The 19,396-nt window shown below is 45.6% G+C and overlaps 1 protein-coding gene across 1 annotated transcript in view; it reads left to right on the top strand.

The window, feature by feature from the left end:
- Nucleotides 1–5,229: 5,229 nt before the first annotated feature.
- The window catches only part of pamr1b (peptidase domain containing associated with muscle regeneration 1b), a gene marked incomplete at its 5' end in the record, with an annotated part of 34,580 nt that continues 20,413 nt past the window's right edge, over nucleotides 5,230–19,396 (top strand). Inside the window, 4 exons of the mRNA XM_083654731.1 lie at nucleotides 5,230–5,386; nucleotides 16,702–16,878; nucleotides 18,448–18,573; nucleotides 19,150–19,264. Of these exons, the coding sequence (XP_083510857.1) occupies nucleotides 5,230–5,386; nucleotides 16,702–16,878; nucleotides 18,448–18,573; nucleotides 19,150–19,264 (575 nt within the window). The remainder of the gene's footprint in view (nucleotides 5,387–16,701; nucleotides 16,879–18,447; nucleotides 18,574–19,149; nucleotides 19,265–19,396) is intronic.

Genomic DNA, 19,396 nt, shown 5'->3' with positions numbered 1-19,396 from the left:
TATATGTTTGTATTCTCTGTGTTCAAGACCCCAGGAAGATTAGAGGTGCAGTCATGTCCTTCTAATGGGGATCCTTTAATAAACTAAACTAAACACTACAGTGACTTACCCAAAATGCACAGCATTCCTCCCAGTCTGTGAATAAGTATACATCGCTGGCTGCTAGGCAATTTGTTGCGCCCCCTGCTGCACCACTTCCTTCATGTACTTGATAATGAGATGCTATTGTGCATTTTGAGTAGGGGGGTGGGGGGGCCTTAGCTGTGGTGCTAACCACCGACAAGCTTCTGTAAGAAGCCCCAGGCTGCATCTCTCAGGTGGCCCAGGATCTGTGAGAAGCATGTTTACCTACGGGAGTGGCTCTCTGCTGAAGCCACATGATGGAGGGATGATGGTCGGAGGTGTCAGCATCCAGCTGCTCATCAAGAGAGGCGCCACTGTAGTCAAGCAGGCAAAACAGACACTAATGCCATAACAGCACAATGCAGTGGAACTTTAACAGAGAATTACACCTATTTTATTTTTTTTAAATGTACATACCAAGTGTGATATGGATCATCAGACATTATTTGCTTCCTGGAGTGTGTATTCATCACCAGCATTCAGATTCATTATCAATAATCAGAAGTGGGGGGGAAATCAGCTGGCTTAAAAGCATCCTGGCACCTTGTCAAAACCATGGGCCTCACGTTCTGTTGCGCTCTACGTGTGTCGCGTGTGGACTTCCGTTCCAGCTGCCCACATCGATTTCAGTGGGCGGGAGTACTTGCTTTGACAGACAAACTCCTTCAGCCAATCAGTGTTGCCAAATCCAATCCGAATCCAGTCAGAAGAATGGCGGAAAATAACTCTGCTAGTGCATACTCTTGTTCTTGTTTAATTGTTGTGTTTACTCTAGTAACGTTAACGTTACCGCTCGTTGCTTTGGGAGACGCCATTACTGTTTGGCCAGTGGCAGCCCTGATTGGCCCGTTCATGTCACCAACTATATGACAGAGTCCCTGATTGGCCCGGTCATGTCACCAACTATATGACAGAGTCCCTGATTGGCCCGGTCATGTCACCAACTATATGACAGAGTCCCTGATTGGCCCGGTCATGTCACCAACTATATGACAGAGTCCCTGATTGGCCCGGTCATGTCACCAACTATATGACAGAGTCCCTGATTGGCGGGGTTACATTGTAATTTCAGGAAATCGATGTGGGCGGCTGGAGGTCTGGACGGATCCATGGAGCGAAACAGAACGGGAGGTCCTGTGAAGCGGGAACAGACTAGGGAAAAATTACTATTTCAAGCAAATCCCACGATACAAAAATAACATCTTGTTACTGTAGTTGGGTTACTGTATGTGATTTTTCTGCCGCTGAGAGGAAACTATCCAGGACCACAAGTACTAGAAACAATAAATGTTATACCAAAGCAAAATATTATTTGAACCAAGTAGAGGCAGTGTGCAGAATTCAAAATGGCTCCAATTCATGTTCAGTTATGTGTAAGATATATAGGGAGATGTCTATTTATACACAACAGTGTTGACACAGCCATGCATGCCCCCCCTATGGTTGAAGGCTGTGTAGCTGTGGCTCCACATTACCTTGGCTTTCACATCACATCTGGACAAACAGCAGAGAGGTGGTGAAAGACCAATAGAAGCAGGGTGAGGCAGGCCATATTTCTTCTCCTCCCTCTCCTCCTTCATTTTCCCTGTCTCTCGCTCGCTCACTCTCTATAGTGCTCTCTTCATCCCACTGTTTTCTTTGCAACGCTTCTTTGGTTTCACTTCTCTCTAGCGCACACACATGCACGGACACACACACACTCACACACTCACACACACACACACACACACACATACACATACATACATACATACATACACACGCATGCACACGCGCACACACACACACACACACACACACACACACACACATACATACATACACACGCATGCACACGCGCACGCACACACACACACACACACACACACACACACACACACAGAAACACTGCTTCTGCACTATGGTCCAAATCCCACTGTTTTAGCAAACTGCCAGAGATGTTTCATCCTTTTATCTGAATTGTTTGATCTGTATTCCCTGTTAGCTCTCGCATGCAGCCTGGAGATCCAATGTGCAAGGAACAATAGCCTAATTGAATTTATTCCACTGCTGCATCCAGCTGAAATAAAACACACTCAGGGGATCATAGGAGGTTGAACATAACAATTGTGTTTTCACTGGTTACGTCTTTGTTGTTAAAGTTTAGAGACACTGCGGGGCGCGTCACAGTTCGAAAGCAACGCCCACCCTTGGCGAAACCTGGATCGCTAGTTCAAAGGCAAAAGTGGCCATCGGGAGGAAGTCTGAACAGATATGGACATTGGACAGCCTGACAAGGTTTTTCCTGTTTTAAGCAGACAAATCTGTCAAAGAATTATTTCAGCACACTGCCTCTGTCAGAGAGGAGAATGTACATTGAAAAAAGGAACTTAATGATAATCCATCAATGTCCTTTTTCATTAATGTTACAATAAAGCTGGATAATTATCCCACACAGTGGCCTGATGGGAAATACTTCAACATTTTCCAGTAACGTTACTTAATTTTATCACCAGGTAAGATAGTATAGCCTAGTGATATTAATTTCACTACATATTTAAAAATCTGAAATGCAACTGTGCTGTGCTTTTCAGACTAGTTTGAGTGATTGACGTGACATTGGTGTTAAAGTGGATTGATGCTAAGTTAACTATCATAGATTCAGGCTGTCTCATCATAGACGCGTGGTCAGCACACTGACATCAATGGGTCAGCGTGGGGGAAATCCCCCACGGCCCTAAAACGGAAGTAACGTTGTGTGCACGTTCCCCCATGCAGACCGACTGTATGTGTATGTTAGATAGAAAATCTGTGAGATTTCGCATTACTTTTGCACCCTGTAGCCTACTGGCAGTCAATACAGAGAAAATATCCTGAGAGCCATCACACATGAACGCAACTCATCTGTGTTATAGAGAGGAACTGGCTCAGTCCCCTCTGCTTGCAGCCTAGATCCACATTTTTCTTCTTACCGGCTTCCTTGTTTTGCTCGCAGTACAAACAACTTTAATTGATGATTATATATATATGTTTTACATTAGGCTGTGCAGCCCAGCACACAACAGCTTTTATCCATGTTTACTTCAAGGAAAATAACGCTGGTGGAGGTGAATGGAGAGCTTTCCCCAACGATGGGCGTGGCCTATTTCATGCAGTGTCTCTATTGAGATAAAAGCAGGGGTGTCAAACTCAGTTTAGTTCACGGGCCATATGTGACGCAATTTGGTCTCAAGTGGGCCAGACAAACAAAAGCAATGCATAATCTATAAAAACACCTCCTATAAATAACAACACCTCCAAATGTTCCAATTTCCTTTAGTGTAAAGAATTACAGGTACATTTTAACAACACATTTTCACATACTGTAGGGTTATCTCAGCTACCAGGGGCCTATCAAACAAATGATCAAATCTACTGTTGTAACTGGGCATTACAATTGACTGTGCAATTCTCTATATTCAAGGGTAATGAAAATAGTTTACCATTTAGTGATGAAGACAGAAAACATGAAGAGGCTACTTATTGTTATTTAACTTGCTCCTGAACCCTGGTACCTCTTAGCCTTCACAAGTGCACAATTTTCACACTTTGCAAAGTCATCCCGTTGGCCGTATTGGACCCTCCGGCTGGCTGGTTCTGGCCCCCGGGCCATATGTTTAACACCCCTGGGTTCAACCAACCTGAACTCCTTTTACCACGACTTTTTACATGTGCACTAGAATTTATTCACCTTTTTAGACTGACACACAACTAAGTCTTTATTATGTAAAGTCATAGTACAGTATATAGCCTATTTTGGCAGGTTCATGTGTGGAAAATTATAGTAAATGTATGCATTTATGCTATATGAATAAGTTGTATCAAACTGATCAAGTTATATGCGAAGAGAGTCATTTAAGGTAACTAGACGGGCACTCTAGACCTCCGCCAAGGTTCGTGCTGTTATTGCTTGTTCGTGAGTCGGATCCGGATCCTCTCCAGAATTTAATGTCTTCTTCCTTGGCCGGGCCCGTGCAACACCCTTGAACAAAGTTTCATGAAGATCGGCCCAATCGTTTTTCCATAATAAACAGACAGACAAAATGGCATTGAAAACATAAGCTTGTTGGCGGAGCATAAATCAATGCTTTTGTGAAAACATACTAGATAGCCTACGGTAGAGATGGTAGATTGGTGGTTGTTTGCCCTATGATGATCACTGACTGAAAGTTCTAGTTTCACCACCGTTTTATTGACTCCATGCCTGTTTGATGGTGTCAGTTTAATGTAGCCTGCACTATGTAAAGGATGTGTAATGGGCTCATTTTAACACACATTTCAGAGCAATTGTCTTTTGTGACCTGGCATGTGGCCTTGTGCCCTACAAACATGTGGTGTGGAAGGCCAGATGGCCTTGGCCCCTAGAATGATGAAATTCACACCCTGACCCACAGGCCTAGTAGTGGCTGTTTTCTTTTCGAGCCTCAGCAAGAATAACCTCAAGATTTGCAGACATTGATTGGCAAACAACACATTCTACCACCACAACATCTATCATACAGTGTGTGGCACATAGTCTACTCTAGTCCATCAACTTGGACTGTTGTAGATGTTTTGAAACCACCAAGTTATGTGCGGCCCCACATTGTGTGTGTGTGTGTGTGTGTGTGTGTGTGTGTGTGTGTGTGTGTAGGTGTGTGTGTGTGTGAGAGAGAGAGAGAGAGAGCGTTTGTGTAGAGCTGTGTGCGAGACCATAATGAGTTGAGCAAAAAAAGGCTGGAGCCTGCATTCATTCAAGAGCAATGACGTCGCCCACAGAGCAGACAAGGGGAGGTTTTGGGAGACCACTCCAAGTGGAACTCCTTGCGAGGCTGGGCTGTAACCTGAAGCCAAAGAGAAGTGTGTGTGTGTGTGTGTGTGTGTGTGTGTGTGTGTGTGTGTGTGTGTGTGTGTGTGTGTGTGTGTGTGTGTGTGTGTGTGTGTGTGTGTGAGTGTGAGTGAGAGAGAGAGAGAGAGAAGAAATTGAGAGAGCAAGAGCAATGGAGGGAGGAAGGGGGAGGGAAGGACCTGAAGGGGAGGGGGAGAGAGAGAGAGAGAGAAGGTGATGTCAGCTGAGATCAGAAAGTAAACAGAGTTCCAGACTGCAGCATGCTGTCTGGACGGGGACGGCAGCTGGGCCGAGCCCACGGGGGCACCCACACTCTCCCCTGCACCGGCACCCATGTCCCCGGGAAGGAGGGCTGGCTCCTCTTCATCTCCCTCTTCACCCTGCTCTCCCTGCCCCAGGGGACAGCCTGGCCTTACGGTAAGAGAAGTCTTCTCTGTCCTCCCTCGTATCTCTATCTCTTTCTCACAGCCTCTCGCTCTGTGTCCCCTTTGTTCTCAAAAAGCCAGCATCAGCACTCTCTCGTCTCCATCCCCTCCTCTCCTCTCCTCTCCTCTCCTCTCCTCTCCTCTCCTTTAAGAGTGGAAAGACATTCAGTGAGACTTGTAAAAGACGACCCCAGAAAGAGTGATGTAAAGTGGACCTTTTTAAAGGGGTGGTGGGGGGGTTAGGAAAACAGTGTGGCAGAGTTTGCGCTGCCCCAGCCTTTACAACTCTTCTTTTAAGAGAGTGGATGATTGTTCTGTATGACTCTGTTTATTGTCCAATTTAAACAGGCTTGTGATCATCACGTTTCTTACTCGTTAGTGCAGTTATTCTCTGTGAGACGTTACGTGCAAAGTTGTTTTGAAATGGCTTTTGCTGAATAAAAAAAAGTGCATCTGTTGAAAAAACAACAACTGCAGTAGTTTGGTGTTGCCCCACATTCCTGAGGTAGAAGGCAGTCAGAGCCCCAATATGTTCAGTGCATCTCTGTTGTGTCTCTTTAAGTGTTGAAGAGTATTGTGTAAGTATTGCTGTGGCTGTGCTCCTCTCTCTCTCCCTGCCTGTTTACCTTAAGTGACCGCTTGAACTGCTGCAGGAAGACATGAGTCATGTTTGAGTCAAAGCTGTTCATGGTAATGTGTATACCATCCACTGACTCTGAGACGCCTGTCCAAACCATCCACTGACTCTGAGACGCCTGTCCAAACCATCCACTGACTCTGAGACGCCTGTCCAAACCGTACACGTCTCCGAGACACCTGTCCAAACCGTACACTGTCTCCGGGACGCCTGTCCAAACCGTACACTGTCTCTGAGTCACCTGTCCAAACCGTACACTATCTCCGAGACGCCTGTCCAAACCGTACACTGTCTCTGAGTCACCTGTCCAAACCGTACACTATCTCCGGGATGCCTGTCCAAACCATCCACCATCTCCAAGACGCCTGTCCAAACCGTACACTATCTCCGAGACGCCTGTCCAAACCATCCACCATCTCCGAGACGCCTGTCCAAACTGTACACTGTCTCCGAGACACCTGTCCAAACCGTACACTGTCTCCGAGACACCTGTCCAAACTGTACACTGTCTCAGAGATGCCTGTCCAAACCGTACTCTGTCTCCGAGACGCCTGTCCAAACCGTACTCTGTCTCAGAGACGCCTGTCCAAACCGTACACTGTCTCCGAGACACCTGTCCAAACCGTACTCTGTCTCCGAGACGCCTGTCCAAACCGTACACTATCTCTGAGACACATGTCCAAACCGTACTCTGTCTCCGAGACGCCTGTCCAAACCCTGCCCTCAGTCTGAGTCCTCACAGGCTTTTGGGTGTGTGTGCACGGTTAACATGCACTAAACTAAATGCCATCCATTTGTAATGCTGGCGAGTGAGAGAAAACATATTTTTAAAGCTGTGGTGAATTGCGATGACTAAGGCACTCTGGCAGATTTAGTTATTATCTTGTAGTATAGTCAGCTGAGGACGTTTGAGCCCTTGCTTGTTCCTTAATCGTGTGAATGAGCTGATGACAGATGAGCTGATCTCTGTTGAGCAACACAGACTCTTTAGAGGTGAGGAGAGTGCTTCCAGTCAAATGCCAAGATGTAAGCTTAGGAAAACCCTTTGCGCATGCCTGTTTACATTTGTGTGTGTGTGTGTGTGTGTGTGTGTGTGTGTGTGTGTGTGTGTGTGTGTTTGTGTGTCTACCTGGAACAGACCCCGTAGAGGATTGTTTGATCTATGGTGGGCTTCGACTTCTTTCCTGTTTGGGAATCATCCACCCACTGAGTGTGAGAGATGTCCTCCGTTGCTTCCTCAGTGATTGGCCTCCTCATGTGTTTAGCTAAGCTCCACAGGGACGTCGTAGTCTGGGCTACCGGGTAGCTATAGTAGGAAACAAAGACCAGGGGTAGAAGAAGAGTGTGTAAGCCGTAAAGAGAGTGGAGTAGATCTGCAACGATTCGTTGATTCGTTGCTCGACAGAAAATGAATCGCCAACTATTTTCTTTTAAAGAAAATGTACTAAAATTCTCTCATTCCATCTTCTTAAATGTGAATATTTTCTGGTTTCTTTAGTCTTTGACAGTAAACTGGTTATCTTTGGGTGGTGGTTTGTTGATCAGCACAAAAGAAGACATTTGAAGATGTCATCTTGGGCTTCTGGAAAAACATAGTCGAGATTTTTCACCATTTTATAGACAAGTTTTGTTAAACAAAGAAAAAATCGTTCTGTGATTGACTATTTGGAAAATTTTTGCTTCATACTGTGCGGAAGAGATCATTTCAAGCTGCGTGGCCAAATGCTAAAAACAAATGTTCATCTCAATCTCAGACTCCTGTTTGACCTACATTTCAGTGTGAATACATACCGTTTTCCCCAAAGTGGATAATTGAGTGATAGTGTTTTTCATTGGGTTTGTGGTTTCCTAGCAGAGGGGAGTTTATTTAAAGCGACGCACAGGATGCCCGTCGAGATCTACGTTTGGGGTCATGCTACATACAGATAGGCCACTCCGCCGGGAGTTTCCTGTTCCACGACAGCTAAATCGCTCAGACCTCAAAATACCAGACAGCTGCTGTGGGCAGTGCACAGAAGGAATTATACACTCACACATACATGCACACGCACACGCACACGCACACACACACACACACACACACACACACACACACACACACACACACCAACTATAAATTCTGCTATTTTTCCATGGTACGTCAGTGTCAAATAATGCACCATATTTGCTCGGGAAACAATTTATTAGTAGCAGATGTACAGTGACTTGCCATCTTATTTATAAGCAAGTCTTCCCGACACAATTTGTCCTGTAAGACACAGAGCAAGTGAGAGGATTATGTTGTTGCATGTATGTATTGTACAAATCAGCATCACTTCCCCAAGACGTCAAGAAGCACACGCAGACGCAGGCCCACAGACCATGGCCATGGTGACAGAGACAGAATTAATCCGTAATGCAATATTAGTTAAGCATGTCGAGATCTTCTCAAACCTCCATCTTCGTCACTAAACTCTGCTCAAACCCTCTACCTTGTGTGTGGCTGTCGAGCTGTGTCGGCAGTTAAAAATACCTGAGCTGTGGCTGTGCAGCAAAGCAGACAGCTGCATTCGCTCACACTGATAAGATATGGTTTCTGAGCAGAGGGGGGGGGACAAAGAGAGACTATAGAAAATAGAGGGTTTCAATGTTAAAGCTGTGTTTCTGATAACGTTTGAGTGTGAAATACTGTAAGAGCTAAATTACCCAAGTAATCTGAGACCCTGAAGGCAGCACCTATCTGCAGATGTGAACCTTGGCAAAAGTCCATGTTGGTGTGGACAGACGACAAATAGAAAAACAGTCGATGCTGACCTTTGACCTTGGGCTTTTCATCTCAAATAGACAGAGGATGATGCTTCCACTAAAGGCTGACAAAAACGGACCGTTTGGGAGTTGTTATTGTTTTACGGGTACATTTCTGCACAGCAGGTGAGGAGCAGGACTTTGTAGGTGACTTGACCGGGAGCCAGTAGAGATGGATGATTGAGGGTGGGGGTGATGTGCTTGTGCTTCTAGGGCTTGGTGTGGGTAAGAACCCTGGCAGCTGAATTCTGCACATATTGGAGCCTCTCCAGGGCTTTGCTGGGTACCCCAGACGTGTGAGAAGATAATGAGTTCAACAAAACTCAGATGGCTTGGGCATGTTCTTCGCATGCAAAGTCCCCTACGGCCAGGTACACCTTGGCCAACACACTGCTGGTGGGCAGTATAAGTGGTTCAAAGACCACACTGAAGAGGTTCCAGATCAACCCCTCTTCATTGGAGGAACTTGCTTCCTGCCCTCCACCCTCTGGTGCTCTTGCTTCTCACAGGGAGTGAATTCTATGGAACACCAGCGCACACAACGCTGTGTAGCAAAGTGTGCAATCCTCGCAAAGCTTCCCAACTTGGTCTGCAACCATCGCTGTGCAAGCAGGATTGGACTATTTAGTCACCAAAGGACTTACGAATAGGAGAAGATGGTCATCATCGGATAAGATGGACAAACCGCAAGCAAAGCCTGTTTGAGAATTTGCAAAAGCTCTCTTTAAATAGTTCAGTAGGAAAAAAAAAAAGTTTACAATGTGTCCTTTGCAGAGGTCAGTGTTTGCTGTCCCGGGTCAGGTGAACAGCGGGTAGCGGTCCACCAGGGCAGGGGGGGTTAGACACAGAGGTCACAGAAATCGCCTGATCTGTGGCGGAAAGCGGGCGAAGTTCTGTGACCACGATTCTCTGCCCCCAATAATAATGATGTCAGCCTCTGGATCCACATCAAAGGTGTGCAGCGGAGCGAGGCGGAGGCACGCGGGCGGGCAAACCTGAAGCTGATGTGATTTGGTGGGACTGCTGTGAGAAATAAATGGGTCTCAAGCAGGCGACGGGGGGTCTGTTGGGATGCCTGCAGGTTATTGCTGTTTTTGGTTTCTATGGCTTTCTCGACATGCCTGTCAAGGAGCAGGCTGCGTTTAGGAGCACAGCATCTGGAATGGAAAGAGCAGATACCAATTGCATAAGAAAACAGAAAGGCCAAACAACCCACGCCGAGGTCCGCATGCTTTTGCGATTTGCCGAGACACCGCGTTTCTATGGCTTAGTGCCAGCAGTCTGCTCACACGGAGGCCAGTTATGAGTGTGTCGGAGGGAAATACACAGACGCCATCACAAATACCCAGACACGTTTATATCGGATCACGCTGGACGGTGGCCAGGGAGAACAATAGCGTGGCAATTTTTTTTTTATCAGACTCAGACACTGGATTTCTTGCTTAGTTACCAGTCGAGCAACTTTGACTGCCAGAGTTTGTGATTAAATACTGTACACACACTAGATGAAGGCAGGAGACGGCACACAGCTGTCTTGCCTTCAATTGAAATGCCTGGGAGGCAGAGGTTAATGAAGAATGATAATTGGAGTGAAATATGCATGGTTGTGCTACTTTCCTGACGCTCTCACAGCAGTCTTGGAATATGTAGCCTATAAAATGCTTAGATATTTGTGCCAAATAGTCATTTCTGAGGGGAAAAAACACTGCGTTTGACTGGCATATAAACTATGCACAGATGCATGCACACTCAGTCCTACTTCTGTGCACGTGCACTTCTTCAGCTGTTCACACCTTCCTGAACAGTTACTCTTGTAAACTCACACTCAAAATTGTTACTATCCAGTATGTAGTTATCTGCAGGTGTTGACCTGGAAGCCCCATGGAGGTGTGTTTATAAGGCAGGGAGTTATCTGCTTTGAATCAGTTGAAAAAGGCAAAACATAGCTGTGGAGATATGATCATCAGCTCTGGCAGTCAGTAAACAGTTATTAAGGAGAGGGGACGGTTGTCAAGAGATAAACGATGCATTCCAGCACGAATCCAATCCAGCACTGGGGGAGAAACCAAAGAGTTGTGCTTTAGGCAAAACAGAACAGCCTCATCAACATAGCTGCAGTTCAGCAAACTCGATTCTTTCACGGTATGTAAACACTGAAAACACTACCGCCTGGCCTGCGCTTATGTGCCTCCGGGAGGTGCATTTGATACAGAACAAAGATGAGAAATAAAATACACCTGTGCAAATCTTAAAATCATCCTATCGTGACCCAAGGCAAAATGATCTTCTGTAGGAATGTACTGAAGTCGGTCCCAGCCATGTCGCAGGACAACACACAGAGTGAGCGATCGATGTAACGACATTACCAGGCCGGCTCATGAAGTCGTTTGACCCTTTCATGTTGACGTGCTGTAAATCAGCTGTCAGTGTCTCAGGCCAGCTTCCGACACAAACCTCAGTAGGTCAGCAGTAAAGCTGTCCCATAAGCAGAGAAGATGTGCCAGCACCTCTCAATCCACCACATGGCAGTCATCACACCTCTCAATCCACCACGTGGCAGTCATCATCACACCTCTCAATCCACCACATGGCAGTCATCATCACACCTCTCAGTCCACCACATGGCAGTCATCACACCTCTCAATCCACCACATGGCAGTCATCATCACACCTCTCAGTCCACCACATGGCAGTCATCACACCTCTCAATCCACCATGCTGCAGTCATCACACCTCTCAATCCACCATGCTGCAGTCATCACACCTCTCAATCCACCATGCTGCAGTCATCACACCTCTCAATCCACCACATGGCAGTCATCACACCTCTCAATCCACCACATGGCAGTCATCACACCTCTCAGTCCACCACATGGCAGTCATCACACCTCTCAATCCACCATGCTGCAGTCATCACACCTCTCAATCCACCATGCTGCAGTCATCACACCTCTCAATCCACCATGCTGCAGTCATCACACCTCTCAATCCACCACATGGCAGTCATCACACCTCTCAATCCACCACATGGCAGTCATCACACCTCTCAATCCACCACATGGCAGTCATCACACCTCTCAGTCATCACACCTCTAAATCCACCACATGGCAGTAGGGGTGGGGGAAAAAATCGATACACCACAGTATCGCGATATTTTGCCTGACGATATCGTATCGATATTTGGACGCCAAATATCGATATTGCAAAAAAAAAAAAAAAAAAGTTTTTTTTTTTTTTTTTTTTTTTGCAGGCCATGCCAGGCCACCGGGCTACTATAAACTTTAGTTCCAAGGCCAGCAGTAAACAAACGGTAGCATATTTTCATTTTGTTTTAACAGTAACAGTTTTGTCATAACAGTCATTTACAAATTCCCCAGTTACTGAATGGGCTGCACAAAATGTTTTGTGTAAGTGAAGTGAAGTTGCAAAAACTACATAAGTACAGTAGTCCACACACACATCCAGTTAAGGTGGACTGTAAGTAGACTGTAACAAACAGTTCAGTTTGTCAGGTGCATGCAACTATGACATGACTTTATGAAAGTTGTTGGTCTGTCTACTTGACAATGTTGCTGCAATAAAATGGTTGAAGTCAGATGTACAGACTGAAAAATTGTTCTTATATAAACCAGATGTTGACAAAGTTTTCCTTTGGGGACATCATTTGCAGTTGAAAAAGTAAGAAATCGCAATATATCGAAATATCGCAATATTCAATATATCGCAATATCGATATATCGCAATATCGAAAATATCGCAGTATCGCAATACTATCGTATCGTGACTCAAGTATCGTTTCAGTATCGTATCGTGGGCATCTGGTGATTCCCACCCCTACATGGCAGTCATCACACCTCTCAATCCACCACATGGCAGTCATCACACCTCTCAATCCACCACATGGCAGTCATCACACCTCTCAGTCATCACACCTCTCAATCCACCACATGGCAGTCATCATCACACCTTTCAATCCACCACATGGCAGTCATCACACCTCTCAGTCCACCATGCGGCAGTCATCATCACACCTCTCAATCCATCACATGGCAGTCATCATCACACCTCTCAGTCATCACACCTCTCAATCCACCACGTGGCAGTCATCATCACACCTCTCAATCCATCACATGGCAGTCATCATCACACCTCTCAGTCATCACACCTCTCAATCCACCACGTGGCAGTCATCATCACACCTCTCAATCCACCACGTGGCAGTCATCATCACACCTCTCAATCCATCACATGGCAGTCATCACACCTCTCAATCCACCACATGGCAGTCATCATCACACCTCTCAATCCACCACGTGGCAGTCATCACACCTCTCAGTCCACCACATGGCAGTCATCATCACACCTCTCAGTCATCACACGTCTCAATCCACCACGTGGCAGTCATCACACCTCTCAGTCCACCACATGGCAGTCATCACACCTCTCAGTCCACCACATGGCAGTCATCACACCTCTCAGTCCACCACATGGCAGTCATCATCACACCTCTCAGTCATCACACGTCTCAATCCACCACATGGCAGTCATCACACCTCTCAGTCATCACACGTCTCAATCCACCACATGGCAGTCATCACACCTCTCAGTCATCACACGTCTCAATCCACCACATGGCAGTCATCACACCTCTTTCACGATGTGCCTCTTGTTTGACAATACCAAGCCTCGGCCTTGTAATCAACAATAGTCGTGGTTATTTGAGATGTAGTTGTTAATGTAGCCTGTAGGTGAGTGAAAGCAGAGCAGAGTTTGGATCGCCTCCTGGTGTCCAGACACTGAAGAAAGTCAGGCTGCTCAAATCAAACAATTAGCACCTTCCATACATCACTCGCTCCAAATCGCTATTTTCAAATGTCAGAACCACAGACCAGGCTTACGCCGCAGCCACACTGATCCGTTGTCCAGGCAGCGCTGATGATGCGTCCGTCTCCGTCAGGTTTCTGTCCGACTTGACGACTCTTTTTTTAGTAGCATCCAAAACAGCCCAACGGACAGGAATCTATCTGTTAGTAACTCCGTCCCTTTTCTGACAGATCAGCGTGGCCTTATTGTTATGCCAATTCTGTTGATTATGTAGAAATACACGTGCAGAAACATTCCATCAACACGTTTGGCTTTGACTTGAGCCAAACAAAGGATGTTTCTTCCTGTGGATGAAGAAGTCTTCTGTGCCACTGCCATAATGTGCCTTTGTGTTTTACCCACAGCATAGTCTTTCAACAGTCTCTCTCTTTCTCTCTCTCTCTTTCTCTCTCTCTCTTTCTCTTTTGCTCTCTCTTTCTCTCTCTTTTTCTCTTTCTCTCTCTCACTCTCTCCTTTTTCGCTCAGCACGCATTTCTTTAAACAGCCATTCCATGCCCAAGGATGTTTGTGTCTCCCACAACAATATCTCTCATGTTTGTGGAAATCAAAAATTATGATGTGAACAGAAACTATGTGAGGTCCTCTTTTTTTAGTCAAAGCAAGGCGGACAAAGCCAAAAGAACAATGAGAGAGAGAGAGAGAGAGAGAGAAAAGCAAGCCCAGATAAAAACAAGGGTATCGAGGTCTACATGTGTTCGGAATAAAACAATTACTGGAGATTATTGTGAGAAGAACACGTTTGCTCAAGGGACTCGTTACACGGCCACCATCCATGTTCTCCCACTAATCTCCAGAATAAAACAGTTAGTGGAGATGAGTGTGAGAACATGGCTGTTGTGTAAGAGACTGGTCCAAAGGAATTTGAGTGGGATGAAAGCATTCAGTAGTCTTGAGTGAGGGCCATCACACACATCAGGACAGTGATGAGCGGACAGATCAGACTGGATCTGAATGTGCTGGCCAGATTAATTCATGAGTCAATAAATCAGCCTGAGATCACACGCGATACTCCAATACAAAGCAGGGCATAGACTGTCCTTAAACGCCGCCCATAAATTTGACCCATAAAAGCAATGGCACAACCTAGCTTTAGTTTGATTAATGTCAAAGAGTATGACACGTTCATGACATATTCAGTCTTCTGACATACTTGTTCAGTGGAAGAGGAGAGGCCGTTAAGGAGAAGGCCAGATCCTGGCTGGGCTGAGATTTAATTTATGATTTCATTGATGTCAGAGGGCAGGAGGGATGTCAGTGTTCTTCCAGGACATCTGGACTTCTCCTCTCCAGCTGACTGTCCCCCGCAAACAGCCTCTGACAGATCAATCATGTGTGGGTGCGTGTGTGAGCGTGTGGGTGTCTGCGTGTTTGTTTGTGTGTGTGTGTGTGTGTGTGTGTGTGTGTGTGTGTGTGTATGTATGCCTTCTATGGTCTTTGCTGTGTCATGTATGCGTGTGTTTCAGAATTAGAAAAATAAACTTTGAGCATCTCATTGCAAAAAAAATGGCGTTTGACAAAATGTTTGTGTTTAAAAAATAAAAGCACACTGCTTCTAAGTTACATAAAACAATAAACAGAGCTAGCGTGCAACCGTGGCATTAGGGGGAAAACAAGTGCGTGTGTGTGTGTGTGTGTGTGTGTGTGTGTGTGTGTGTGTGTGTGTGTGTGTGTGTGTGTGTGTGTGTGTGTGTGTGTGTGTGTGTGTGTGTGTGTGTTGCAGGTTGCTAGGTGGGGAGGTTTCAGTAAGCATAAACTAGTGGTTCTCAATACGGGTCTAGGGGACCACCTGGGGTCTTTGATGGGGTTCCAGGGGGTCCCCAGCAAATTGGTGAATTGTCAAAATGTCAGCATTATTTCATATACAAGAAGTTAGCACAACTAGAGAATGTAGAGGTATGACTGTTTGGATCATTGTCTGCCTACAATACAGATAGTCATGGAATTCTGGACATTGTAGGCATGGAGGGGAGGGTATGTATAAAAGGCTGTGATGACATTGCGCCAAGTTCTAAGTGCAGCTTCTGTAAGTTCTCTTCCACATCTGTCACAGGAGAATTTCCACTGAAAATCTTCTGTTACCTAACCACCGCTCGGACTGGAAGTGTCCTTGCATCACTGTTTTCCAGTGCAATTAAACATGGATTTAATGGGTAAAAACTTAACAGAGGAGAAGGTCAACGTTCGATCCGAAGAAGCACTTTCAGATGAATGATCTGATCCCGTTTTCCATGACAGTGACTTGACCAGTGTGCTATGTTGCCATTACTGAGCGAATGATGTCTGATGTAATGTCATAGGAGAAAACATACCACTGAACAGACAGGGGAGGTCTAAACCACTAAGAGACAGCAGGAGGTTGCAACCATCAGGCAGTGGAAATAACCAGACTCACTTATTAGTAACACCGTTTAGACAAGAACATGTGGCATGGATAAACAGACCTACCAACCAGAATCCTCCTACAACAGCGACCAATGACATTGAAGATATTTTCTCCACGTCTGTCTCATCTTCCACGCTTTACACAATATTTCCCCATTGAGTCCAACGAAACACACATTAGCCCTGTTCAAAACGCTTCGCTATGACAGAAATAGAGTGCACTATAATGTGTTCGCCATTTTGTACTAGTGTCTGAATTCTCAACTGTTAATTTGATTCACTATGTAGTCCACTATAAAACACCCACAATGCACTGTAATTTCTAGTGAACAGCGAATGTACCCTACATTTTCTCCCATATACCACAATGCAATGCGGTCGTGTTTACCAAAGGAGAAGAGTGAGGTAGTTTCCGAAACTGGTTTGATCATTCCCTCTATAATTCACTATTATGATCAACACTACATGTGGAATAGTGAGTGAGCGAATGAGTCAACCATTCCAAACAGGGCTATTGTCTAACCAGAGGGTGGAATAAAACCCACATGTTCCCCCCTTTGTGCTCATCCCAGCCAGTGACAGGACTGAGTTGCTAACCCTGGATTATCATCTGGTCCAGACTACAGGTATTTGTACAATCACTGCCCGGGGCCGGAGTGGAGCGTCCTGTGCCGGGGCTGCTGCGAGTACGATGTGATCCGCTGCAAATGCCCGCTGCAGGGCACGCCTGTGGGCTACGCCGTGCCCTGCTGCCGCAACGCCATCAACGAGTGTGACCCCTGCATTATCCATTCAGGTACTGCGTTCAATCGAACACACAACACCTCCGCATCCACCATGGGGACGGGAAACGCTTCCATTTCAGATTTGTCCACCTCTATGAATAGCCCTATTTGGATATAAATAGCCACACACTCCCATCTTTGGAATCTGTTCTTTCTCAAATGTCTGCTGCCATGTACCTGCTGGATCAAGTGCAATAGCAATCAGCTGCACAGCTGTTTGCAGTGCAGCATGACAAGCTGTCTGATGAGACATGTAGCTAAGATTTAAAATAACTTCTGCCTTTGTGTCTGATCTAATCTGCTACGTGTCTCTGGGGCCAACTTCACATTGGCTCTTCTCCTCCTGTATTGTTGGCAGGAGGAGGGAAAGTGAAATATCACAGTTGGAACGTTGATCGACACAATCAGCTGTAGAACACTACAGTGGGATTTAAATCAAACACAACGAGGCGCAACAAAGACACACAATAGCCAATTTTAGCAAGACATAGCAAGCCTATATGTGAGAATATTCGCACATGGGGATCAGCTCACACATCCAACACCCTCTTTACACTATAGCACGTTCTTTTCCTAGACACCGCCCGGGTAAGGAAGTGTGTCATCTTCTCTTCACAGCTTGGATGTGCTCACGTTTTCTTTTATGGAGAAAAAAAACAGCTGTTCATAATCAAATGGATACCTGTACATCATAGTTTTTTTTACTGTAAAACACTGAAAAATGTTATACCCCCATAAATCCTCTGTGTGCATCTCTAGCCCACGCGTTGTTTACAGTCATACCTGTTATCGTTTACAGTCATACCTGTTATCAGGTCGTACGATTTTTTTGTCCTCCTTGCTCAATGCCCTTTAAAACTCTGAGCCTACAGAGCAACCATGGAGTGAAAATACATCATCCCAGGAAACCATTTTGGAGGGGTTTCTTCACATTTCTATTTGAGGAAGCAGCAATGTGTTGATGTGTTGGAGCAGGAAGTAGAAATGTGTTGATGTGTTGATCTTAGTTTAGCAGGAAGCAGCAATGTGTTGATGTGTTGGAGCAGGAAGCAGGTTGATGTGTTGGTCTTAGTGGAGCAGGAAGCAGCAATGTGTTGATGTGTTGGAGCAGGAAGCAGCAATGTGTTGATGTGTTGTCTTAGTGGAGCAGGAAGCAGCAATGTGTTGATGTGTTGGAGCAGGAAGCAGCAATGTGTTGATGTGTTGGAGCAGGAAGCAGCAATGTGTTGATGTGTTGGAGCAGGAAGCAGCAATGTGTTGATGTGTTGGAGCAGGAAGCAGCAATGTGTTGATGTGTTGGAGCAGGAAGCAGCAATGTGTTGATGTGTTGTCTTAGTGGAGCAGGAAGCAGCAATGTGTTGATGTATTGGGTCTCTTGTGGAGCAGCTGGAGCTTGATGAGTTTAGCAGAGCTGATGTAAAGGAAACATAGTATGGGTCCGTCCGGTGGGTTCAAGCTGTTTGAGGGGAGGGAAGAGTTCTGAGAAAGAAAAATCACTATTCTTTAAAAAAAAAATGTATGTAAGTCAGTCTGTCTCTCTGCACTCTCACAACTGCCATGTCTCTGTCTCTTTCTCCCAGGCTGCAGCATATTTGAGAACTGTAAGCGCTGTAACAATGGGACATGGGCTCCCAGGGATGACTTCTTCATCAGGGGCAAATACTGTGCTGAGTGTCGGCCTGGCTGGTCTGGTGGAGACTGCATGCGTAAGTCGTCTCATCCCTACTCATCCTCCCTACTGATCTATCATCATCTGGGACAACTGTGCCAGCTTGGAAAGCTGCCATATGCCCTGGAGGTTTTCTATACGAGGAGCTGAAATCACAAGTCAACATACAGGAATCCTATAAAGATTAGCATTTGGACAATAACTATAACTTTCTCTATATGCAAATACTCTGCCATGGGGCACAATAAAAGACAATTTATTCAAAGCAGAATCCTGGCAAGCTGTTGAATACAGTAACTATAACTTTCTCTATATGCAAATATTCTGCCATGGGGCACAAGAAAATACGTTTTATTCAAAGCAGAAACTTGGCAAGCTAGGTTTCTGGCCCTGTGCCTATTGAGTTTATGTTTCTGTTTGTTTAGCATACGTTCCCCTCCCCCATCTTGACATTTTACAATGGCTTTGGAAACCCTAATGTAATTGCTTTTGGCATGAATGGTAACTAAGGTAGCAGACCTGCAAAATAATAATTCAAATATAATTAACGCCTGCTGTTCCTCCACTTCCTATGGTACATTGCTGTTGGAAATTCCAAGTGTGTGTTTTTCAGAGTGTGGAGGAGTGATCCGTAAGCGGCAGGGCCACCTGGTGCTGGAGAGTTACCCCACCAATGCCCGCTGTGAGTGGACCATAAAGGTAGACCATCCCTTCACCATAGACCTCAGGTAAGATTAACAAAAAGAAGAAGAGAGACTGCAAATGCAAAGTCAAAAACAAATGCCAAAGGTTAGAGATAGTATCAGTTGTCAGTAGTTATTGTATTGTATCTATCTCACTATGATGGATAAGCCTAGAAC

This window comes from Poromitra crassiceps (assembly GCF_964638095.1).
Source record: "Poromitra crassiceps genome assembly, chromosome: 18".
In the NCBI taxonomy this organism is placed as follows: Eukaryota; Metazoa; Chordata; class Actinopteri; order Beryciformes; family Melamphaidae; genus Poromitra; species Poromitra crassiceps.
Note: the sequence above shows the minus strand (reverse complement) of the source record. Positions and strands in the feature narration are given on the sequence as shown.